This window comes from Aythya ferina, assembly GCF_964211825.1.
Source record: "Aythya ferina genome assembly, chromosome: 1".
NCBI classification, from domain to species: domain Eukaryota; kingdom Metazoa; phylum Chordata; class Aves; order Anseriformes; family Anatidae; genus Aythya; species Aythya ferina.
Genome location: NC_140296.1, coordinates 197876371 through 197903917, shown reverse-complemented (window position 1 = coordinate 197903917; position 27547 = coordinate 197876371). Strand labels below are relative to the sequence as shown.

The 27547-nt window shown below is 34.8% G+C and overlaps 1 protein-coding gene across 3 annotated transcripts in view; it reads left to right on the top strand.

Moving 5' to 3' along the window:
• The first annotated feature begins 4360 nt into the window (after window positions 1–4360).
• Window positions 4361–27547, top strand: part of SEMA3E (semaphorin 3E) — a 155417-nt gene continuing 132230 nt past the window's right edge. For 2 of the 3 annotated variants that reach the window (XM_084496316.1, XM_084496315.1), the window contains exon 1: window positions 4361–4845. In XM_084496316.1, the coding sequence (XP_084352442.1) occupies window positions 4719–4845 (127 nt within the window). In that variant the 5' untranslated portion in view covers window positions 4361–4718. Of the gene's footprint in view, window positions 4846–8764; window positions 8816–27547 lie in introns of all 3 variants that reach the window. The other variant, XM_084496317.1, reaches the window with a different exon arrangement.

The window sequence follows — 27547 nt, the reverse complement described above, 5'->3', positions numbered from 1 at the left end:
TTTAATTGAAAAGACACTGAGGCAAAGAGCTTGACTGCCTTGCCTGAGGCCACAGTTTTCTGATTTGAAATTGTGTACCTATCCACTACTCATTTTGCATCAGTGTTTTTTGTGTATGGGTGCAGGCTGGTGTAAGTCTTACAGTCCTTATACAGCAATTTTAGAAAAATTAAGCAAGTGTTCTCATCTGGTGTGAACTTTCATTTTTCCTAGGAAAGAAAACAGTTTCCTGTTTACACTAATATATGATTTTTTCCATTTCTCTTCCTTCTTCTGGGGTCTTTTTCCAGTGCAGTCATCTTTCCTCATGGGCAGCAGCTATTTACTGCTTTTCCATGCCAGCACCTCTTGCTGCCAGTCAGCTAAAGGTTCGACATCCAGCAGCAGCTCCAGATTTTGTGAACCCTTGCTCTGTTGCCCTTCCATCCATGGGCAGAGAAAAGAAACTGAGGAACCCACACAGCCCACCCTACTCAAGAATCAGAGGTCAGACACATGCACACACAAAACAAAACAAAACAAAACAAAACAAACAAACAAACAAAAACACCTTTGTCCTTGGGCACAAATATGAAAATCGGCTTGCTTGGGTATTTCTGATGCTGCCAGAGCTCTAGCCCTGAGACACATTGTGTTTGTAGGGAGCCAAGGAGTTATGTACTGGCTGGGGATGTGTGGGGTCTGAAATGCAAGTGAGTGCACGTAAGCTCTCATCAGCAGGGAATTGCCCTCATTTGTATGTACAGTGTGTTTGAGTAGACCTGCTGCACCTTTCCTCTTATCCAAGTACAAAATAAGACCCACAGTTTCCAGCAGCTCCATCCTTCCCTTTCCTCAATTTCCATAACTAGAAAATGAAACCAGAATTTAAAGCAAAATCTGGGGAAATAATTTTGAACTCAATGCACTAACTTTGTCATACCACCTCAGGATATCTCACAGAATCACAGAATTTTCTAGGTTGGAAGAGACCTCAAGGTCATCGAGTCCAACCTCCAACCTAACGCTAACAGCCCTCCACTAAACCATATCCCTAAGCTCTACATCTAAGCGTCTTTTGAAGACTTCCAAGGATGGTGACTCCACCACTTCCCTGGGCAGCCTGTTCCAATGCCTCACAACCCTTTCAGTGAAGAAGTTCTTCCTAACATCTAACCTAAAACTCCCCTGGCTCAACTTAAGCCCATTCCCCCTCGTCCTGTCACCAGGCACGTGGGAGAACAGGCCAACCCCCACCTCGCTACAGCCTCCCTTGAGGTACCTAAAAAGAGCGATAAGGTCACCCCTGAGCCTCCTCTTCTCCAGGCTGAACAATCTGAGCTCTAAATAATTGGATTCCTTCAGCATCTACTGTATTAGCTGTATCCTGAGAATATGAATAAATAACATCCTATCACAGTTTGGATAACAGTTCTAGAGAGATATGGGGGGTTACACTAATTTTCAGTTTACTCACTAAATATGGTTTCAGTTTTCATGCTTGAGCATGCATTTGGATTTTTGTAGCCTATTTGAAAATATATACATTAAATTAGAAAGGGTATTAATTTTTCCGTATCAGGATCCTTCAAAGCAAAAATGTCATTTGGATTACCTCAGAATTGGAAGTGTTTAAATTTTGCAGAACTACATTTTAAAAGGAATGAGTCTTCCAGAATTCTTCTAATTCCATCTTTATTTGGAAAAATATATATATATATGATAAAATAAATAAAAAAGAAGTGAATATTTCTACAAAAGCTAACAGAATCTGGGGGTCGTGGTAGACAGCAAGTTGAATATGAGCCAGCAGTGTGCCCTGGCAGCCAGGAGGGCCAATCGTATCCTGGGGTGCATCAAGAACGGCATCGCTAGTAGGTCAAGGGAGGTGATTGTCCCGCTCTACTCTGCGCTGGTGCGGCCTCACCTCGAGTACTGTGTGCAGTTCTGGGCACCACAGTATAAAAAGGACATGAAACTGTTGGAAAGTGTCCAGAGGAGGGCTACGAAGATGGTGAAAGGCCTGGAGGGGAAGACGTACGAGGAACGGCTGAGGTCACTGGGCCTGTTCAGCCTGGAGAAGAGGAGGCTGAGGGGAGACCTCATCGCAGTCTACAACTTCCTCGTAAGGGGTTGTCAAGAGGCAGGAGACCTTTTCTCCATTAACACTAGTGACAGGACCCGCGGGAACGGGGTTAAGCTGAGGCAGGGGAAATTTAGGCTGGACGTCAGGAGGGGGTTCTTCACAGAGAGGGTGGTTGCACACTGGAACAGGCTCCCCAGGGAAGTGGTCACTGCACCGAGCCTGTCTGAATTTAAGAAGAGATTGGACTGTGAACTTAGGCACATGGTCTGAACTTTTGGGTAGACCTGTGCGGTGTCGAGAGTTGGACTTGATGATCCTTAAGGGTCCCTTCCAACTCAGGATATTCTATGATTCTATGATTCTATGAATCACATCCAAAGACATAAATCCAATTTTCAGAGAGGTTTCCCTGACCTCAGCAGGCACCAGAGCATGTTCATTAACAGCAGCTTCTAATGGTCAAATGCAGCACACTGGTATGCCACAGCACTACAGAAAGGTGCTGATAATAACCCTATCAGATAGATGATAAACTAGCTTGTACTGAGGTCAGTGTTTGGAGGCAAAGGCATTGTCTTCTCTACAGACAATGTCTGAAGCACACATGCTGAGCTACTGCCAGACAGCTGGCTCTACAGCTGGCACATAAATATACAATTTAACACAACCTGCAATGTGTGTGCAAGAAATAGAGCAAAGAACTGTGTGACTTAGCTCTTGCTCAGTTCTTGCTCCTCTTGTTTAACTGTGGCACAGTTTCCAACTGATTTAAAGCTAGCCAAGGTATGTGTACATGACCTGCTGTTGGAGAACTAACAGGTAGACATGACCTCTTCCCCACTTCTGATTATAATGCCTCCAGGAGTCCTTGGGCACTCTCATTGATTTAGTTCTGTCTTTTCCCCAGTTACTTTTTATTATTTTTTTTTTTTTTCCCATCTTAGTAGTTTGTATCTTTCATTTTTCTTGAACAGATCTGTCTTCTCCCATCCATGTATCCTGCCATTACAATTATTAGATTTTCACTATTTTATTGTACTAGATCGTTTTCAGTTTGCTGGCATCCAGAAATTTCTTATTAAATATTTCTCTCCAGACATCATTATCTTTTTTGGCTACAGAATTAGTTTGAGTGCATTATTTTCAAATTCATATATTAGTTTTCATTTTTCTTTCTCTGTGATTCTTTCTGTATAAAACAATGAGAAATATAAAGACCTAACATAACATTAATGCCCCATTAAAGTAGTGCAATTGTTAATAATAAAATACAGCTCACAAAGTGCTAAATGATTTTATGCTAGAAAATATTGTAATCCTTCATTAACATATTACAGACATGAATCTATAATTTTTATTTACAAGAACTTAGTTTTTGCCACAGATATATTTCTAATGATGTGACTTTTAATGATGTTTAACTACAAAGACGTGAAAAAGAGATTATGTTTTCTGGTATTTGGTAGTTTCAGTGTAAGAGGCAGCTACCTGATATTTGTAAATTTGATGTTATCATGTTGTCACAGCTTTTTTTTTTTTATTATTTTTTTTCCCCAATGCTGCCCAATCCTACAGACATTCAGTTCCACAAGTAATTTTACTCACTTGTATAGACCACCTAGGATTCCTGACTCAGATGGTTAAAAATTAAGGTGGAGAAGCCATTGCACAGAACTAGATTTGAAAAAAATAATAAAACAAAACAAACAAACAAAAAAGAAACAAAAAAAAAAATCCACCTTTTAAAAAAAAAAAAAATAAAATAAAATATACAACTTCTATCTTTTTGTTCTGAACTACTTACTAGCATGCTGCTTAATGACTCTAAATGATAATGGACATAAATAGTTAATTCAAGGGTTAATCCTCCTCTAAAACTGAGCTGGGAACAAAAGCCGAAATGACTTTTCAGAAGGGAAGGACAGGAAGAATTCTGACCCTTCTACTGACGCTTTACAGAGTGAAACCATGAAGCAATTGTGGATTCAGTGCATGGCACGTGGATTAAAATGCTTCCTAGAAGCAGCTAGTTCTGTACATCGCTGCAACCCTCCCTGAACTTTCTCAGTAAATACAGCAGCCTGACAGCCTGGCTTCCCCACTGGGTGGATCCTGCAACTCCAGGAGGGAATGGCACTTCTTGTTTTTAATTAGCTAAGGTGAAAGGTGAATTAAAACTGGCTGTTTGGCAAGTCAGAGCAAGGGGCTGAGTTCTGAAGAGCACCAAGGAGGAGGGTGCTTGCTTTTTTTTTTTCTTTTTTTTTTTTTTTTTTCCCCGTCCTTCTCTGAATGAATTGCCTTGCAGGAGGGACTGAAAATACAGCTTCTTCCTGAATCCACGGGCAGAGTTGCTAAAGAGAGCTCAAGACACAACACTGCAGAGTAACGCCTTGGAATGTCCTCGCACGTTATAAACAATTATCCCAGGGAGGGAATATTTTTACATGACATTTGCACAGCTTGACAAATGGCTAGCTGAGGCTGTGTGCTTTTTTGATGAACGTGGAATTTCCCATACAGATACCCCATAAACTGACCAAAGAGAGATATCTAACAGCGCTGGGAAAGTAGAAGTGGAACTTGGAGCCTTAAAACAAAAACAAACAAACAAACAAACAAACAGCAGCAATTCAGCGAAGAACACAAGAATTTGATGTTGGGCAGGATGGCATATGCCCAGGACATTTTAATACTGGCGTTTTATAGCTTGTTACTAGAGTTACCGATGGGATGTCATGCAACAGATACGAGGCAGCCAAGGTTACGTCTGTCGCATAAAGGTAGGTCAATGTGTCAGGTTTTTAAAGAATTTATGTTAATGTAAATTCATTGATTTCACTGAAAGTATTGCACTAGGGTTCAACTGTAGTCCTTTAACAGAGCAAAATATTTATCTTCAGAAATCCTGGAAATTATGCTGTACTAAATTGTATCTGTAATTGAGTTTACTAAAATCAGAGAGATTTGAGGCACTTGCAATGTCTGATTTTAGGCTATTTAAATATTTTTCTACCTGAAAGTGTATTAGATTTGCTTGTCATTCTGACTTGTCTTCCATGCTCTAAGAAGGATGTCCGGTTGCTAATAACATGGAGAAGATAACCCGAAATTATTGCTGAATAAATATACTCTTATGCATCAAGTAATCCTTAAGCAATTGAATGTCTGTTTCACTTTTAGAATTCTATTTTTGCACAAATATAGCTAAGGCAAAAAGACTGAATTCCTGTGCAACCATATGATTCATTTTCTAAACTAGCAAGTGTCATCACACTATAATTAAAATGACTAACTGCCAATGTAAGTCTGCTTGCACTTTAACTGTTACCCAAAGTAAAATGTTATTTTACATATGTGTGTATAATACTTATAAGCATCTTTTTCTTTTCCTTTTTTTTATTTTTATTTTCTTTTTTCTTCCAGTTTACCTGAAGCCTAAAACCTTCTTCCTTAGTGCCTTCAAAGTATCTCCTTGTTCTGTCTTGGATTGCATGTGATTTAAACTCTTCTTTATGATTCAGTTTTAATCCTGCATATATCTATAAATACCTGTGCGTAACCATGCAATTTCAGTTCTCTATAGCAGTATATACACTTGTAAATGATGTACTTAGAAATATATGACAGGCAGTTATTGCAGTGAAGGTGAAAAATGCAAGTGCACAAGATAAATTGGTTATTGGTGAATCAGTAATGTTTTTGATATTACCTTTTGGGCAAAGATGAAAAGGAAATGCCTTTTTGCTGACATTGTTGGGAATGAGAGAATGCTAATTTACTCAAGTACATTTCTGTGCTTATGAAAGTGATAACTAAGCTACATCAGTGTGAAATATACTGGAATACCTATTTTAAGTATGGCTAAGATTTAAAATCTAGCATCAGCTACAGTTCCATGTGTAGACAGCTTTAGTCTAAACAAGGTTTAATTGTGTTTTATATAGCAAACTAAATTACCAATCATAAAGGAAGAAGCAGAATAGGGTAATTGGTCTGAATGTCTTGTTAGAAAGCTTTAAGAAATGGGTTTCACTTTTATAGGGCAGTAAAATATATTTTAAAGAAATATAGGCTTGTCATGAAAAGCTCTCTTGTAAGTAAACAATTAATTGCTATCAATGAAATAAATTATATGATCTGTTTTACTATATAAATCACTTATTTTTTAACCAATGGTTTCAAAGTATAGTAGGAATGAGTGATAAATTATGATTATATAATCCTCTCACATCTTTTTTGTTGAAAATGTGTATTTGAATGTTGATTTATTAAAACTATTAATGTTGATTACTAAGACTATTGTTATTATAGATATTTGTTTACTTGTAAAGGGGTTGAGGAGATGAGAAAAGCAGAGTAAATGAGACAAATAGACCTACTGTTCTGTTGGTCCAAGGCTCTGGTCCAAGCTGCCAGTTTTGGCAAGCTCCCGACTATAGTTCTGCAACTATTAACTGCTTCTGTGCTAACTTGTAGTAGTAATTGTTTTTCCGTTGGTTGGAATCAGTGTACATTTCATTGCATACTACTTCCATTTTCAGCAGGGAGCCAGTAATTTGGACATAATGCATTATAACTCTGATATCAAGGAGATTTTAAAACATCCATTTCTCAATGAGGGCCAAACCTCCCCTAGCTGATATCAGTTTGCCCAGATCCAGTGACACAGATATACCTGTCCCAAGCAAATTCTCTACCATGAATACAGACATCACCATCTTATATTTCACCTTGTAGAGTAGCCTGCCACATTTTTCACACTTATGAAATGTGACTGATTTTACAAGCTGTATTGCAGTGAGTGAGTGTTTGACTACATATCCGAAGCCAAAGGTTATACATGGCATCCCTGCCTGCACCCTGGAAACAGCTCTTGTAATTCTCCCAACCAAAAGAATGTAGCATCCAAGCATGAAGACTATGAGTAAATGTTGCTGTATTCACTAATCAAACAGGAACAGCAGGAGGGTCCCTCATCTTAATTGCACTTACTCCAAAGGGATGCTGCTTTGGGTACCAGCTAGTCATGGGCAGTTGCAAAGTGGTGGTTATGTATCTTCTTTACAAAACTGCTCTAGCCTGTCTGAGGTGCCATTTTCATACAGAAAAGTGAAGTCCATATGTGTAAATTTTGAGGGTGGAATAGACAAAAATTCAGTTATATTTTTCACTGCAAAGACCCTGAAACATGAAAGCAAACATGCCTGTTCACTGCCTCCCTTTGTAACTGGATGTTGACAGTTAATTGGGATTCCAGAAAGCTAAGCTAGTGCTGACTGATAAGTTTAACGGGGGAGTTTTTGCAACTAGTCCACTTTGAAATTTTGTTACTTAAAAAAAAAAAAAAAAAAAGGCAAGAGAAGTCTTCCATAAATTACAAATGCAGATGTTAAGATTTTTATAAATTCAGAAATTTCCTTTTCATTTATTTATTTAGTTATTTATTACTTTATAAAAATGATGTTCAGTGAAAGTGCAAGGAACTGACAGTGACTGAGAACATTTTGCCCTCAATAAACCAACCTTCCAATCTTCACCTGCAGTACACACATACCTTCAAATCCACTGCAACGAGATCAGGTCATAACCCTTGTTCAGAGGGGTCACCTCATGGATAGAAATACCACAATCCCCTTGCCAATTAAGGGATATATTGTGCAACCCTTGTTTGACTCTATGGTCATTTACTCAGCTTCAGTGGGAGTTAATCAAAGTCCTGCATTCTTGAACTACTGTTCATCCTGTCAGGTTAATGTAAACTGTAATGGTGATTTTTAGTATCATAGAGAATGCTCTTTCTTCATATTAAATTCAAACCTGAGAATTTTGTTATTCTTTTACATTAATCCTATAACCACCTAATAGTCGTTTTATGATTTTAACTTTATTCTTAGAAAGTTGAACTATATACAAGTCCAGGACTTCATGTTTTCCTCAAACCAACAATTTTTGTTCACCAGAAAATTTATACTACAATTAATATAATTTGTGGTATTAGCAGTATGGTCGTGCTGAAGGCTGGTGTTTCTTAACGACTAGTGAAGATCTTGCTTGGGGTAATAATGTACTCCAATATCTTCATGTTGATTTGTACAGATAAAAATGTGTTATTGCTCACTCAATATTACAGAGAAATAAAGTTTCTACATTATGAAGTTGTAGGTTGACAACTACATTTAAAAATCATTAGCTCATTTTAAGTACAGTACAGGCTCTGCCTAATGAGGTGTTAATGGAGGCCAAGCTTCAGCCCCTATTTTTTATTGGCTGCTGGTTAAATTCTTTCCCAGTATCCCACAGTTTGCGTTCTCACAATGGGATATATATAATTAAGGTGAAATCAGCACACACTGCATGTTAAAAAGAAACTATTTACATTACAGATTGAAATGTATTAGGTTTCCAAAGGGTAGGAGGGATATATTTATATAAGCCTAGTAGAACTACATTAGACCCTCAGGGCCACATAGAATTCAATGTCAGTACAGAAACGTCTTTGGGAAGGATATACAGATATCACTGGTGGGGTAGAGAAGAGGGCTTTTGTAGTCCTCCCACTGGTCAGACAACTGATTCTTTACACAAGCTTTAGGTTTATTATTTATCCAATTCACAAGAGGTGACTGGCAGCAAGTTTGGGAATGCTTCCAAGTAATCGTAGATGCACTTGTTCACCAAGACTGCATTTCTTTTTGGCAGAGAATTCATCCCAGTTCCTTACATAACTGCAGTTTGTTGACAAAGTCTTCTGTAAGTATTACCGTAGCAGAACTTGAAAGCAATAAGCACTACTGCTGTGGATGCAAGAAGCAGACTCTTTGCTACGTAACATGAATCATTTTCCTGGTTTTGTTTTAAAGGACTAAGTGTCATGTGAAGTTGCAAACCCAAAATATCCTGTGTACTGCTGCTTCCACACAGCTACCTCCCTGCTTTCAAAGTGATAACACCATCTTCTATTTTTAACTCTTCATCATATATTGTACTGATAATTACTTAATAAAAATTAAATAAATAAATAAATAAATACATTTTACTTAAATAAATGCAGGATTAATGATGTTTGTATGATTTACAGTATGCTGTGCAAGGGTGAGCATCAAGCATCTGTTTCATTTTTTTTGAGAAACTTTAGGTCAATAAATATTCTAGAACTGTGCAATGGGAATACTAAATATTATTAAAACTGCTGTCCTAGTCTTCTTCATGAAGCTAGGCAAATATGAGGAAGTTATAACATGCAGTCAACATTAATTAGAAGAAAAAAAAATCTCTTAAAGAAATTCATAGCCTACAGCAAGAAAGATAAAAATCTTTGTTTTACAGATAAAACCCTCTTAACTTGAGTATACTATTTGAAATGCTTTCTGTTGTATAGTTAATGTTTGTCATTTAAATAATCCATTAAGGATTCATGACTGAACATGAAACAAAATGCTAAATAAAAATAAGAGTTAAAAGACTATATTATTAAAAATAAAAATCTGTAGTTTAGTTTTAATTCCAAACTCCTGTGAAGCCAGAATGTTAAGTTTTGAAGAAACAATATATGAGTAGTTTTTAAAATAAATTCCATCTTTAAGTTAGTGGAAACTGTAAACTGCAAGATTCAGATTGAAAAACTGAGTTTACACATAGATTAAAGCAAATAAAAATATTTATTCTCATGGTTTCAAATACAAATGTTACTAACCTATTTTTTCCTCTTTTCAGTCATCTCATACAAACTGACGAACTCAATTTTCCCTTTATCTTGTTTTTTCTGATCTTCCTTAAAGCTACAAATTCTGATTTTGGAAGAGGTAGTTCACCATGTTAACCAATTGAGTTTAATGTTGATATAACTGTGTTTCTCTTTTAAGCATCTTCTGTTTTGATGAAACTATAAATCGATATGTTTTTGCCCGTGCTGCATACCTTTGGCAGACTTTTAGAGTGGTTTAAAATTTATTTTCAAAACAGTATAAAGCAGGACTGTATTATTATGTGTTCAGCTTCTAGTCTTACCTTGTGATCATTTCCACGCTTACAAAAATCAACTAAGTAAAAGTAGTTTTAGATTTTTTTTAAACAACATTACAAATACAAGGAAAGATTTATCTGTTTTTTTCTCCGAGTTTGTCCATGTTTCTTGATGCTAGACATTTTCAGAGGATTTGTAAACTGCAACACATTACAATCAGGCATCTGGATACACTGTTTAGCTATGCTGCTCTAGGAGAATATATCATCTTAGTAATGCATCTTTGTTTCTCTACTAGTCTGCTCTCATTCTTATTTTACCTGTAATTTGCAGGAGCTCTGGAATACTATGGTATGTCAAAGGTTCCATTTACAGTTTCTGTGCAAGTATGTACAGGAGGTACATAACCACAAAGATGTCAACAGAGTGATGTCTGCCAAACACCGTGGCCTTGGCATGACACACAGACAGTGTGTGTAGCCAATAGCTGCAAAACTTGGATCACTCATATAAAGAAAAAAAAAAAAAAAGAGTAAGTTGAATCTCATCTTTAAATTACTTTTTATTAGACTCAGGTAAAAGCAGATAATTGGTAGTTGTTTTTGTCATGTCTTGTTACCCTGTCTCAATATATAGTCTCTCTATCTTATAAACTTCACAGTTTAGTACAAAATCAATGAAATGTACTAGGAAATAGCAATACTCTCTGCCCCGTTGTCTTCCATGATAAAACTTGGTGTCATAGCGAGTGTAACTCGCTATGCCTGTCACTGGTTGACTTCTAGCAGTAACATCTCCAGTATCAAGGAAATGAACCAAAATTGGATTTTTCAATGCTTTTGTAGGTTAAAAAGTCAGCACAAAGGAAACCCTGGAACAGTCTAATGGCAAAGACTAATTTGTCATAGACATGCAACATATAGTTTCTAAAACTGTATTACCCTTCTTAATTGAATTTGCTTGAAATGAGCTTTTGTATCAAACCTAGGCACAAAGGATATCCTTCCAGTCTGTGAAGGAAGGTTGCAAGGTTGCACGATAGAAATGAAAGTTTTGTGCTTTGCATGGCCAATGAAAATGTAGTTGTAAGTATCCTTATAAATATTAGCTATCCAAAATAAAGAAGAAATAAAAGGTCAGAAACTTCATTCTTGGGGAAAAATAAATAAATCCAATCAAACAAAGCCTGTTAACCAGAAATAAAATCACTTTTTGTATTCCTTGGGCCTGAGCAGAAAATGTTGATTATTTATAAGAATTTAATGACAGGTGATATATAGTCCTCTTTAAACTGTGATTTGGCAGCAGCAGCTAAGAGTAAAATAATGTTTATGATCTTTGTGTAATCATGTTGCTAATATTTCTACTTCATCAGTACTGAAGATTTTCAAGTCTTAGGAAATTCATTCTTTCTGTTCAGCATGCAAATTCTATCTTTTGTTTCTATTTCTTTAAATCCCTCCAAGTATATTTACTTACAAATTTAAAAGATTCTTGACTGGATCCCTCCAGCATGATGATGGCTTTTTTTGGCAAATTATTTGCAAAATATTTTTTTAAACCAAGGAACCTGTATTTGGAAGGCAGAAAGAAGATGTCACAATAGATAATGTATCTATTCTGTGTTTATTTTTATCTAAAGGATTCCTGACTTCATACTGTGAAGCAATTGAAGCTTCTGTAGGAATTCAAACAATGGTTTTTTTTACTGTTTCTAAGTTTGCTTTATAGGCTTTTCCTTACAACACTTTTGTTTAATAGGCCTAGTAAAATGGTGAATGCAACTGTAAATATATCTTTTATTTGTTGATGTGTAATAAACATCACAGGGTCTTTTCTTATTTTGATCTTCCTGACACTGGTGAAAGAAAATTGTACAAAATGAATGAAAAGTGCTTTAAACTGATTGAAGAAAACAATAGTCCCCAGATACCTTAGGGTCAATACCTTGTTTCTTTTTTTTAACAGATAGTTTCCTCCAGAAGTGTTACTAAAACTTAATAATAGTAAAATAGCAGGTTGTTTAATGCAAGGGAATTATTCTAGATAGCACTATTCACTGGGGTCATCACTGAAGGTCATTTTTCATCCAGAAAGCTAAAGGTTAGCATGTGTTGCTTAATTCCATGAGTTCCTGCAACACTTTATTTATGATCAGGCAAAGTACTTTCCTGTGGATGTGTGGTAAAAGACAAGAGTGATGGAAAACAAAACCATTCATTTATGTATTAAATATTTCATCTCTGTTGATTGAGAATGATATGATGCAAAGCTTGAAAATATTTGTTGTCTTGGAGCCCAGAAATATGTAAGCTGTCGTAGAGATCCTGTTAAATTGTTGCTGCAAAAATGCTTTGTTTTTATATGCCTGTGTTTACATGCAGTGAGTCATTATTTTCTCTTCTCTGCTTATCTTAGGCAAGGCCACATCCTTCTGCATATTTTCAGGTTACACAAGCATCTGGGATAGTAGTTGTTTGTAAATACACTACTAAGGAGGTGTTAAAATATTTAACAGGTTGAGCATTTCTTGTAGTTCGGGAAGAGGCTGTAAATAGTCCTATGTTGTGTATTGATGCCATAATATTCCTTATTGAGAGACTGCATGTTTCTGTGGGGCAACATTCAAATAATATAATGTGTTACTTCATTTCTAAAATACTTGAATTCTTTCAGATGAAATGCTTAACATTTAGAAGTTAAAATAATCAGTCAAGAGTGGTTCTCCAGCAACAGCTGTGAAAGCAGTACTTTGTGCCTAAATTCAACCACTAAATATAGGAAACTTTTACTACAGAAATAGAACAGAGAACTTATTTCACTGTTACTAAAGACAATGGCAAACCTCCCACTATTTGTATGACTAAAGAGTTGGCAGCATATTTCCTTATTCCTGGACTTATTTTCTGAAAGAGGTGATTCATTTTGTTGTTGCACTTGTCCTGGACATGTACTTATGAGTTCCCTGAGTACAGAAGGACAATAAAAGTCAGCTTGAACCAGAGGCCTGACTTAACACTCAGATAAAAGTAGGTGAGATGGACTTGGGATGAATGTTTGATGATAGATACAGGATGTTACATGTCCAAAGATAAAACCTTGACTGAGAGTGACTTATTTCAGACTTTACATGCAGTACAATTTTCTTGACAAAGTATAAATTAAGATATTATTACTAAGTACTGTGTCTTTAATCTAATAATGACCTGGAACATGAAGACAAGGGTGTAGTCACTTGAGCAATTTAAGCAGCTACTGAAGCTGCTGGGCACAGCTATCTCTGGACCATAGTACTGGCTCAAAGGTGTTCTGCATCTATTTCAGTGCACAATATCCTGGCTTCAGCTAAGCACAATATTCTGAGTTAGGTTAAGCATGATATGCTGATTTAGGATAAGCAGATTTCAGAGCAGCTTAAGCTAAACTTGTGCAGTTCATATCATAATGAACCCCTCACAGCTGCCTGCCAGAGCTCAGCTACTTTCTGGCCAAGAAACAGTAATAAACAGTGGTTATATAAAAGCTGCTTAAGTTATTTCCGTGACACACAAACTGCCCTTATAAACCATATTTGACAACTTTGATCCTATAAATACTTGATCGTGTGTGTTCATTTAATCGTACAAATGCCTCCATTGACTTAAAATTTAAGTTGGTGTTTGTTTGCTGAATCAAAGTCTAAGTCCCGGATTCTCTGTGGCCATCCCTGTAGTGTGATTGATTGAAACCAATCATATCAAAAGTTCTATTTTGCCCGTACCCCAGGCATTACAAAGCAACATGAAACTTTGATGATTTTGATTTATGTCTATAATTTCACTTTTTATTTTTCTGTTTGGTTAAAATAAATAAATAAATAAATAAACACATGAAAAGGCTTAAGACTTACATTTTGCTGGTTTTTTTTTTTTGTTTTTTTATTATATGGAGAGTGGTATTTTCAGAAAATACGTCTTTGTGGATTTTATAGAGCACCATAATAAGTGTGGGCACTGGTAATTTAGAATTGTGAATTAGATGTTACAAGTACTAAGTTGTGATCTCTCTTTTTTTTTTTTTTTTTTTTTTTTTCTTTTTGAAACAGAAAAACTCCTTACTTTGTTAGAAAATGAATCAAATTATTTAATGGCATCAGGTTAATGGATTTGTGTGTCTGTGTGAGATTTCACATTTACTGCTTTAATCTGCACTAAAACTCTTGAGCTGTAAAATTAGCTCTCTGGGCTCTTAAGAAGAATCTTGTACACAATTTAAAAATAAAACAACAGCAACAACAAAGTTTATAACATGGAAATATGAAAATAATAATCACTGATGTTTATATATTCTTGTAAAACAACTCCTGAAGTGTGTTGTGAATTGGATAGCAGCATAGAAACACTCAGTCTCAATATCATTGAAAGGTAACGGAGGTCCTGCTATTGGCTGGGAGTATTGCAGGACCCATGGGGAATAGCTGTGTTATCGTGTGTTATCATGTCTTAACATGTTTTATATTTTAATTGGCAATCTGTAACTTAACACAATGTAGGTTTTTATTCTATGAGGAGAATGTGCCTCAAAGTTTCCTGAATTAGGCATACACCATGTGACTAATATTCCTGGACTGATAGTCCTGCTACAAATTTATTTGGGGTAGTTTGATTTCTATGTCCAACTGTTTGCAGTGTAAGTTTTTACAGCTGTGGATTTCTGTATAAACTCTGTCTCAGTGGTTTTGCTTTATAAGTGTTTGACCCTTCAGTCTGTAAGGTCTACTCTTGGCAGACATTGGCAGAGCTTAGCTATTACCACATTCACCTGAGTCCCATACTTATGGTTGTAACTGCGTAACAGTAGCACAGGGTAATAACATTATTCTGTCAGCATTTTGGAGTTCTGCAGTTGCTTTCACACTGCTTTCTGCAGTTTGCTTTCTAATAATGCTTTCATTATTTTCACAATAATGTTGATACTATTCAGTCATTGCAGGATTGTTTACAGACATTTAAAAATGCATCTGAGAGCAATAAAGGGTGGAGGTGGATCCTGAGAGCTGGGCTTGCATAATTGGATTGGAAAGCTTTCAGACTGGCCTTAGCGTTGATTGACAAGACTTGTTTTGGACTGAACAGTTCCTAACCTAAGCAGTTACTGGTTTTCTCTGTTCTTTACCATACTGAAACAGTCTGCAATTTTCTTCCCTTTATCATTAGTTTTTCTAGTGTCTCCCCTTAACAAATCACTTAATGCTTCCACAGTCATACTCATCTTTCCACATTCCTAATATTTTCTTACTGCGGCACATCTAGTGGTAGACCAGTTACTAAAGGTAGTAACAATCTCCCCCTCATGTAACCTTCACCAGCATTCCTGGAACTTTTTATGTTCATTAACTACTACTTTGATTCCCTAGGTGAACAAAATGTAGTAAATTGTTTCTGCTTGTACTTAGTGACCAGTCAGTTTACATAGCCTATTTGACCAATTACCTACTAATTGGAATAATTGGATAATAACTTAGTTCTCCCTTTTCGTTAAGGAGCTAATGGAATGTTTCCACTCCTTGACTGCTGATTTTCATGAAACTTGGAGGAACTTGGAGGAACTTAGTGTTTATAAACTGAACTTACTCCCCTCCATTTTCCCAAGAAATGTGGAATTTCTCAGAGGGATCCCAGGAGTCATAGGGAAAAAACTGACCACAGACTATGTCACCAATGGGTAGTGTGATCAAGAAAGCCTCTTTTTCTTAGGAAATTAGATTTTTGTTTTTATTTATTCATCACAAGGGAATCAAGCTATCTTTACTATTACAGAACATCATCCTCTCCTTTAGTCCTTCTAAATTGTACTTCTGTGGCAAAGTCAAATGTCAATTCAGTATCAATGCAATTATCTTTCACCATACTTCCTATGAAAATTTCAGTCTTTTGTACTGCAGGTATCTATTCCTAGGTAGTCCAGCTGCTCAGGAAGCCCAATTTAGGCTGAAGATATTTTCTTATTACATGAATTGAAGGCACTGACCTTTCTTTATTGAGGGTTAAAGGGATTAAAAGTAATAAATATGTGGGGTTTGGTTTTTAATTTTTTGTCTGTTACCACTAATCAGAAACAGTATAATAAATCAGTATTTGGAAGTGGTTTTCTATTACATTCCCAACTTTCAGGCTGGTCCAAACCCCTCCCTCTGTAATTTGGTCATTATTTTTATTCTAGTTTGTAGATATACACATCCCCGGTTCCCTACACAGAGAGTATCAAAACAAGAAGCTAAGGAATGAAGAAAACAGACCATATCAATTTAATGTTGAAGCAAATATGGAAGAAAATAACACAAAAATTCTACATGGCTGTGGAAGATGGAAGAGCCCTTACTAGGAATAAATAAATAAATAAATAAAAATAAAATAAAATAAAATAAATGACTGGGAATTTTATAGAAGAACAGATAACTACCTAAATAAAATCCAAAACATCAAGATCAACTAGATTTTATGAAAAGATTTTGTTATATAAAAGGTAAAAGAGAGTAAAACATGACCAAAAGCTTATCAGGCAAACATCTGACAAGTGTGTAGACAAGCAAGATTAAAAGCAAAATCTATAGTATTTTTACATATTCTTAATAAGGAGTAATAACAAAAATATTTTTGTTTACTTTGTATTGTCTTAGATAGTGTCAACCTCAGCTCTGAATAATAAACTATTAATAGATTGTTTTATGTTGTACTCACAAGCAGTAGTATTTATATCTAACCTCCAGAGTACTTAGTAAACCAGCCCTTTATTTAAAGCATTTTGAGATAAATTAACCTATATATTTTCTTGATTGTGTTTTAAATGCATCAAAAAATTCTAGTGTATTGATGGACCCATTTTTTCCTTGGTCTGCTGTAATGTTTTCTTTTGTTATGTTTATCTAAATATTGTAAATTCAATTTTGCAGATAGCTTATTGAATGTTAAAGAAAACTTGTTGCCTCAAAATTCCTGAAAACATTAGCAATACTATTAAGGAGAATATGACGCGTTGTCTTTCAATACTGGTCTCCAAAAGAACACTTATTTCTGTGAACAGTTAAATATTTAATCTTAAAATTCCATATGAATCATTTGAGTAATTCTGAGACTTCCTTTATATGCTAGTAAACTGAACTTTAACATTATTCTTTGAAGTCATAGGTCCTGAAATTCAACTACTTTCAAGAATATTAGGATTAGTATATAATGTTCAGAGTTGCAAAATATTCTTGGAATCATAGAACACAGAGGTGTTAAAAATTGGTAGTAAATTGAAATAGCCTTATGTTTATTTCTTGAAATATCACAATTTTTTCTGGAAAGGCTGATCCCCTGCTCTAAGAATGCCCATTTCTGGTAAAGTTTTTTTTTTTTTTTTTTTTTTTTTTAGATGAAAATCATTAAGTAATAATGACCATTTTCAATAACATTATCAGTGTGTTTAAGTCCTACTTTTTCTCTAGGATATAATATTATATAAATATTATATAATATATAATATAATATATAATTGTGTAATTATTACTTGAAACAAGTTTGTCTTAAGCATGTATTGCCTTAAACTATTGTGGTGGAGAACAAATGTAAGGAAATTATGTTCTGTTGCTCACTTATTACAAGGCAACCCACATTACACACATGCCCTTCTGGAGACTGTTTATCTAGTTTTCTGTTTGACTAATCATTCTTCAGATTTCATCATAGCTTTGCAAATCATGAACACAGGACTCAGGAACACATTCAGCTTAATGAGTCATGTGGTAGCTGGAGAACTGAGTGCACATTTGTGGCCTTAAGCAAATGTAAATTCATGATTCCAGCTTCATAGAATCATTACAATTTGGGACCAAAGCTACATTACTTTGATTCTCAGGCAGAGTGGAGACAAGTATCCAGTTATCACAAGTCAGCTGATTCATGTTAACTTGTCATCTCATCATAACTTCATCATGAATTAAATCATCAGTTCACATGTCATAGCTGGTTCCCTTCTCTTGGCCTCAGTGGGCTGATTCTTTTTGTAAATGGTTTCTGAAAAAATAAAATAAAATAAAATAAAATAAAATAAAATAAAATAAAATAAAATAAAATAAAATAAAAATAAATCTAAGACTCCTGCAAATTTGCTTTGTGGTTTGTCTTTAATTCATTTTCTTGAATCTCCAAGGTCCAGGAATATGTATGACTGGTATCATGTGTTTATGTAACTTTCAGCTAGTAATACAAGGATTTAATTTAACTTTTAAATTATTTTCATCCTTCAAATTTTTTGTGCATTTTAATTTTGTTTTTGAATCTCTGAAGTTTCATATTATAAGTTTAATTTCTCTCTCTCTGTCTCTCTCTTTATATATATATATATATAAATATATATACATATCTTCTAATTCAATGTGGTCATTATTACTTAATTTTGCAATTATAACTACTTTTTAATTTTTTACTAGCATTTCCTTTGGTATGTTCCAATATAAACCATTTTCATGAAGGAATCATTTAAAATGCAAAATATAACTTCTTTAAACTTTTTCTCTACTATGCAGTAATCAGTTTACAAAAGAGATGTTCAAAACATTTTCTAATGTAATGGTGTTCTTTTGTGTGGCCTCATTGTTCCTTCCAAGACCCCAGTCTTAACATTAATACATTCTGTTTAATATATCAGAATGAATTAATGTTAATATTCTCATCAGTGGAAGTACCATATCTACTCTATAAACATGAGTTTAAGAAACAAAAGCACTTCATATACTTTATGATGCATTTACTTTGTTTCAACAATCTTATTTATTATTTACAGATTTTAATTTGTAGATTATAGCTATGTTTCATTATTTTGTTGCATGAGTTTCTTGTTCAATTTTTGGGTGCTGTGAAAGGAAAGAAACTTTTTACAATCAGATGATTATCTGTCCTGACCGATTTTCCTGAATGAACTATCTTTTTTGTTATATTCAGATATGAATTTGAGAATACAGAAATTGCTAAATTTTAAGCTCAAGAGATATTTTACTTTGACTTGCTAGTCCAAATTAGTGTGAAAGAAATTAATTATTTTTATTGAGTTATTTTATGTTAACTTCATATGCTCTAATCTTCTGGAAACTATCACCTTCCACTCAGGGTCATTTTTAAAGAGATGAGCAGATTTATGAAATTTAGTTTGTTGTTGTTGTTGTTTTTGGTTGGTTGGTTTTAATTGGAATATATCAGATGTTGTAAATGTAATGACTGAATCCCAACATTGAACTGCTATGGCAGCAGCATCCCTAATAGTTTGATGGACGAGAGACCGTAAGTATTAGAAGGCCTTACCATCCTTCACACTATATATAAAATATAATTTATATGTATATATAAACAATATAATAAATCTTTTATTTTCCTGTAGAGAACACAAAAGATTGTTAAATTGTTCCTAAATAGATCTTGATTGCTTTGGAATATTATTCATGTAACTAAATAATAGAAATTGTGGAAATAAGTAATTACTTTTTTTCATCCTCCTACATCAAGCACTTGTAGGGTTAGTTTTAGTTGAGTGGAATAACCTCCATATCCTTTTCCAAACTTTCATGACTTTAATTGTTATGATTTGTAAGTGGCAATGAGAGCAAAGACATCAGATTGTCGGTCAACTGCAGAAGCAATCAATAATTTTATCTAGTGTGCATTTCATACAACTAGTAGTTTTCATGCTATTAACCTAGTTAGATAAGGAGAGTCTTCTACAGATTTGCTGATGAGTTTCTCAGTTATATAAAATTTTCAGTCTGAGAAAAGAACATGTCTGTTGATAATGGAATTTTATATTTTAGCTCGCAAAACTGCCAACTTATATCAGCAATCATCTGTATTTTCTTTTTTATTGATCTTTTAAACTTCCACCAAACCCTGAAAAAATTCCAAAGAATTCCAGTAGCAGTAAGTTGTGTGCTAACTCTGAGACATGTACAAACACCTCCTGAGTAATCACTTAAAATTGTTAAACTTGTGATTTATGACAAATGTAATCTCTCAATTTGCAGTAAATTGCTGGGAAAAATTTATATGTCTAAATCAATCAACTATACAGCAGATGAAAACTTTCTTCTATCCTTGGAAAATCTAGAGTGAGAGTCACATGGTCAAACAGAACAATAGATCATTCATGACTACTGAATAAGTGGCATGTTTTTCTTTTCCCAAGCCAATCATTTCTTAATTGAATGCCTTTTTGTATCTGTCTCTCTGTTAAAAGCAGACATTCTTTGGATAAAAAATTTAAAAAGATGAATGATGATATAAGAATACGTGGGATTTGTTCTGAGTTGTAAAAATCAGATTGTAGTAAATGCAGTAAATATCTGATGAATAATGCATTGTATTATATATAGTTTCAGCTCATAAGCATGACCAGCTTTTTTTTTTTTTTTTTTTTTTTTTGTATCTATTAAGGTCAGTTGAACAAGATTTGATATATATATTGCATGCTGAGGCTCGAACTCAGTGTAACCTCTGCAAATGTGTTTGGGACATGTCTTCTGACTTTTTAGTGCTTCAGTTGTCTGTGTCCCTTCTAATCATTTCCATATTTTGAGGGAACTTGTATTTTTGGAAGCTTAATTTTGTTTTCACTGTACCTTCACTGCAAACTCAGGACAGAACTAGCTTGCATACCATGGCCCAAGCCAGGCTTCTCACTTTGAAGTTCTTCTAAAATTAGCCTAAAGTTTCATGTGTGAATGAGAACTGAGTAAAAGCCCAAATTAACAGTGCTGTGAAGATGTGTCATTCTTTCAAATGTTACTTCTCTCTTTCTGTTCATAGTTAAGTAAATCTCCTTGAAGTATCAGAAACACTCTGATGAATTTGAACTGTCTGGCAAGTAAAGCTAAGTTTAGGCTCTTGTGGTTACTAACCCTTTTCAGGGAGAGTATTCCCTTCTGATTCATAAAATCGTATAACTAAGTATTTTTTTTTCTCTGTTTCTGTGAATCTACAATGTGTTTCTGGTTGTATTTGGCTCCCCAATCTTCTACATATGAGCTTTCCATACAGTTATGTGAACTTAGGACTATGATTGAATTTATACTTGAAAATAAATAGTTTGTGAACATCCTCTGCAGCAATTTCAGGAGGGGCAAGAGGAAAACAAAGGAAGAAAGTAGTCCTCTGCACCCTGTTAAAATCCATTAAACTTGAGTTCAGGATGGTACAGATTAAGATATGTTGGGATTGGGTAAGGCTGTGCAACTGTTGAACATTTCCTCAAGCACGGTTTCTTAATATTGTTTCAGCAGGCTTTGTGCCTATACATACTCCCATCACCCTCAAGCTATGACCCAAATCATGACGAGTATATTATTCCTCTCTTGATATGAAATTCTACAGTGATCTCATTCTTTTTAGGGTCTTGGTCAGCATGGCAGAAAGGAAAATGGCAGTGAATGAACAGTTTCATCCAAACTGAAAGATCAGTATCAGTCACACAGATAATTTTTACCTATGTTGGTTGTATTTTTAAACAGTGTCCCAAGTTGCAGAGTTAGAGATGCATTGTTGCTGAAGAAATGGTGGTCTTTCTAAACTTTCTCATCTGTATTAGGAGGGATAAGTGGGTTATTCTCCTCAGAAGAATAATCTAATTAAGATGTTAATTGTCATTCTGCAGCATCACAATCCTACATTTGAGGAGGAAATGTAACATATGTGTTACATTTTCATATGTGTTAAATATGTGTTACATTTGTGTAACATTTGGGGACGACCTGCTGGAGAGGAGCTCTGAGGAGAAGGACCTGGGGGTCCTGGTGGATGACAGGTTGACCATGAGCCAGCACTGTGCCCTTGTGGCCAAGAGGGCTAATGGGATCCTGGCATGCATTAAAAGGAGCGTGGCCTGCAGGTCAAGGGAGGTGATCCTCCCCCTCCACTCTGCCCAAGTCAGACCTCACCTGGAGTACTGTGTCCAGTTCTGGGCTCCCTGGTACAAGAAAGACAGGGATCTCCTGGAAAGAGTCCAGCAGTGGGCCACAAAGATGATATGGGCCTGGAGCATCTTCCCTATGAAGAAAGACTGAGAGACCTGAGTCTGTTCAGCCTGGAGAAGACTGAGAGGGGATCTCCTCAGTATATAAATACCTGAGGGGTGGGGGACAGAAGGATGTAGCCAACCTCTTCTCAGTGGTTTGTGGGGATAGGACAAGGGGCAATGGCTGCAAGCTAGAGCACAGGAAGTTCCACACAGACATGCAAAAGAACTTCTTCACAGTGAGGGTGACGGAGCATTGGAACAGGCTGCCCAGGGAGGTTGTGGAGTCTCCTTCTCTGGAGATATTCAAGGCCTGTCTGGACACCTACCTTGGCAGCCTGCTCTGAGGAACCTGCTTTGGCAGGGGGTTGGACCCGATGATCTTTCGAGGTCCCTTCCAACCCCTACAGTTCTGTGATTCTGTGATTCTCTGATTCTGTGCTTCTGTGATATCTAAGACCTGTGGAAAAAAAAATTTGTCTGAAAGCTGTTTGCTTTTTCCAGCTGTTTCAACTGTTAGATACTAAAACCTTTCATTTTCCTTACCTACATTCCAGGAAAATCTTAACTACAACACTAAAACTGCAACTTAGAAAGTGGTTGACTTATTTAAAAAGTAGTCATTAGAAAGGATTCCTACAATAAAACCCTCCAAGATAATTACCTTTGTCGACATAAAAATCAAAACAAAGAATGGCAGTTTTGTGGGATATTAAATATTTAGATAATTTAGCTGTATATCTTTGCTATTTCCTTCATACTTAGTTTTTACCCTTGTAGTTATAACTAGGATCAGAAATGGAATTGTGGCAATATAGTAAAGGAAGATATAGAATTACAAAAAAAAAGAAATCCCTCATATACGGGATATATCCCTTTATATATTTATCCCAGCTTAAATCAGGCCAATAACTAAATTTCATACATTGATAGTTTTGTATTTGGGAATACATTTTGAGGGCAATTCTAGCACAAATTGGCTAATTGGAACTTCTGGAGTGCTGGAGTGGAAAGCAAGGTCATCTTTCCTCATGTACTGTTGGTAATCTCAATAACTACATTAAAAACAAATTTGAACTGAAGAACTGTGTTGCAGTACATTACATTATGCTTTGATAGGATTTGACACAACTTTAATTGATAAGTTCTCACTTGGCACAATTAATATATTTTTTCAAATGATCTTTTATTTTACTGCCTCCCATTTGAAGAGAAAACAAGTTTCTCTTTACTTGAGATATTATTTATCTACTATTATTTCAAATAGCAGCAATAGCTAAAAAAAATAATAAATCTGTTGCAGGTAGATGCAATATAGATTATGTGTATATGTGTGTGTGTCTGTATATATATTTTTTCTCATTACCAATAAATATTCCAGAAATATGTATGGAAAATAACCATGAATCTAATCATGAGATAGATCTCACCATTTTCTTTATAAATAATCTTGCAAAAGCTAAACTCTAGCTCAGAAGAAAACATGCATTTTACTATAAGTTAGTACTGCTTTTTTTTTTTTTTCTTTTTAAATGTAACAACCATGAAAATATAAATAAACTTATCTTAAAATCTATTCTAATTTTTTGAATTATGTGAATGTTTAAGCCAATGTCTCTCTACTGCAGAGGTCTGATTTGAATATCTTATCATTTAGTATTCACTTCCTGTAGTGTTTTGGATTTCTTAATTGATTAAAAATAAATAAACAAACAAACAACTTTGTTATCCTTATTGAATATCATGTTTTAAAATGTATTATTTTGTTACTTATAAAGGACAACAGTTGCCTTTTTGTTCTTTTCAGTAAGTATCATTATAAACTATATATTGATTTTATGACTACATTAAGAGAAGATGACCATTTGTAATCCTTGTATAGCTTAATGCAGTTCTTCAATAACAGGTCCTGGTGTTTAATGAAAGCTTCATTGTCATTGTAATATCACTTGAAGTTCTAAAGACAGCTTCTTTAATCACATGCGACTGTCCGGAAAATAGATGGACTGTTATAATATAGAATTTAACATATCTTAGCTGAGCAATCTTTGCAGTTCACCTTGGCAGGAAGACCCATCTGCCACTTTGTTTTTCTTCGATGAGTAAATTCAGACTTCCAAAAGATGCTGCAGACTAGTCTGCCACTTAAGCAACAAATGTCATGTTTTCAATTTTCTCTTCAAACCTTCAATTCCGAGTAGCCTGCGGGACACTGAAATGTTGCACAGAGTGTAACAATTGCTGCTCACTACATGTAACTGAGAAGCAGAGATCCCTGATGTTTCAGGTTACCAGGGAATAGATCCATGGAGTATAGCCAGTTTCCTGGACTATTAATTAAGTCAAGGATAGAGTTTTCTGCTTCACTGTGGATCATTTAGACAGTTAATCTTTCTTACAGATCAAAAAGCCATGCCTGTCCACATCTCAAGGAGTAATTTTTTTTCACCCTATATATTGAAATAACATATGTCTTTCACCAGCAGGAAGCAGTTATTCACCTGCAGCGATAAGTAGCTGCACTTACACTGAGAGAACATGACGTTCACAGTTAAAAAAGGCTGTCCACCTTTCTCCTACTCATTGTATTCCATTAACTAACTGAACTATTTTTTACCAGAAGGAATTGTAATGCCTGCATTTTCCAATGCAGTCATATAAAAGCCAGGCCTCCAAAGCAGAAAGTATCAGCATTGGAAGGGTTTGCTTATGACATTGCACAACCAGGTTTGCAGCAGCAATTTTTCCACTAAGAATATATCTTGTCTCAACCTGTATATCTTGAAATGATTGATTATAAAAAGATAGTTGGGCAAGAGTGCAATAATAAGCCCTGAGCAAATCTTGTCCACACCTGTTTGTTTCTATAAGCTTACTACTTAAAAGTAATGGGTCAATGAAACTGTGTGAAACTTTTTTATTTTTTATTTTTTTAATGTTGGTACACAGTCTCACAACTTCTGTGTGATAAGTCAATATAAATTTTGTAGCAGTATAGTATGAATCAGAACTGATGATGACAATAATGATCCTTTTGCTCTTTAATAAATGCTCTAATGTAAAATGAGCCTAGCATACACCTGGCATTTCAATCATCATACTTCAAACACCTTTTTTTTTTAGGAGTGAGTACACATCTATTCATGGAGAAAATATTTCAGTAACAACATACTTTTCTCTAAAAGAAGAAAGTGTTCCAACTTGAGATGCCAAGTAATACAGAAATATATATTTTTTTTCCTTTTTATGCTGCATGAGAATAATTTTCTACTTCTACTTTTTCTATTTGTGTCATGGACCAGGATTTTGCAGAATTATATTTTATTATAATTAGACTATCTTCCTTTTCCTCTCAGCACAATTTAAATTACATTCAAATTGCAGTTCCATTGAAATTTGTATTCACTTTCAATGTCAATTGATGTAGCATCTCTGCCTGCAGTGTCTTCACTTCAGTATTGATTTCACTATTCTACAGCAGTACAAGTACAGTATACCAATAGTTTCCTAGATTTGCAGAGATGTGCTGGACCAGTCCAGATTTGTAGTGATGGATTAACTGGAAGGCCATTTCCCAGATGTAAACAAAATATTACAGTGTTTTGTTTTAAAAAGAAGTTATTGAAATAATTTTCAACTTAACTAGACTATAATAGATATTTTTCTTTACCAAAGTGAACACAGTTCCTATTGAAAATGCCCATCATCCAAGCAAAGACAAGACTTTTACCAGACCTGTTGGGGTAAAAACCCTCAGAGATGATCCCAGGTACATTATTTCAATTCAAATTCAATTCCTAGAGAAAATTCTAATCACTCTTTAACTAGTGAGAAGGTCTGCAATAAAGCAAGTCCTCCAACATGTGCTAACTAATACATTCTTTTTTAGTTTACTCTAACAAAGTACATGTCCAGTGAAAAAGCTGTAGAATAATTGAGTAGTGGGCATACAGTACTATGGATTAGCTAGATAGGTTGGAAGAGGTTTACAAGATAGGTTTACAAGAGCTAGTGAAGGTCGTTACTCTGGGACCTTGTGTTTCACCAAGGACAACCTTTCCTAAAGGATGGCATTTGTTGGACATTTCCAAACTGTCTTTCCAAACTGAGGCAATCATCAAACTGGCTGACAAGTGCTGTGTTGTGGCTGGCACATCCTTGAAACCTTTGGCTTCTCTCATGCATCCAACAGAGTTTAGTAATAACTTGAGTAACTTAAGTACAGATAAACTCTCCATTGTGTTAAGTATTGCATAAACGTATCTAATTAAAGAAATTATTTAGAGAGAAAAAGAAATTATTAAAAAAATTATTAAAAAAATATTAAATATATATATATTTAAATAAATTATTTAAAAAGGAAGTATTTAAAGAGAAAAGAGGTGGTTATAAATTCAACCATCTCCCAGTATAGATGGAAGTTCTAAGCATCAACTAAGACTAACACCAGACTATTACTACCTGCATGGAAGATTGTTTTCACAGCTTCTGGAACCAAATTAAAAGCATTAAATATAAAAGCTTCATAACCTGGGGTTTTCAAGGTGTCTCAATGGATATTGATGTGCAATTTTACATGTCTGTCTCTGTCTAGATATATGTTGAAAGCTGACTTCACTTATATATGTTGAAATATTATATGTCTATTCAGCTTTATACTGTTAGTCTTTGTTAGCTGGCATGAGAATATTCTGTCTCTGGTTTCTATTGTGCAGCTTATATTGGTAAAATGATGTTAAAGTATTCTCAATAAACATTTATGTCTAAATAAAAATATTTATCTTGGATTACCTATAATACGACATTTCCTATGAGAATCTGTTTGATATAAGAAAAAATATTTTTCTGACTGTTGAAATAGTACAGCCTGTACTGTGTATAGGGTCAGAATAGATTGTTATAACATTCTTTTATTTATTTCAAATTTCTGGGTCACTTCTTAATTGACATAATTAGTCTATCTCTGTTGAATGCATAGGTATGTATAGGCTTAGTACAATTTCATTGTCAATAGACTCCTAATTTATAAAGGAACTTCTGATACCCTTTCATCATTAATGCTCAGTTTTCAACTAATGCACGTTTTTTTTTTTTTTTTTTTTTTTCCATTGGACTTTGAGCAAACATGTGAAATGTATTATTTTAGTTGCTACGGCATACCTGAATTTAAAAATAAAGAAAGAAAATGTAGGAAGTTTTATCCTGTTTAACCACAGCATATTTTTTCCATCCTCAGGGAAAAAAAAAAAAAAAATTCTGTTTGAAAAGGATACTCTGTTAGCTATAGCATAATGTTTTCCCTGACTTTAATGGATTTCACTGTTTTAGAAAGCACTGGAAATGGAAAACTTTTGACACTAACAACTAAAATCATATCACATTACTTGTATTAAAAGCAATAAGCCCTTAGAAAAAGAGAGCGAAGAGAAACATAGTTACAGTAGCGTTCTTTCTTTGAAAAGAGATACTTCAAGGATTTATTTTCTTTAGAAACATATGTA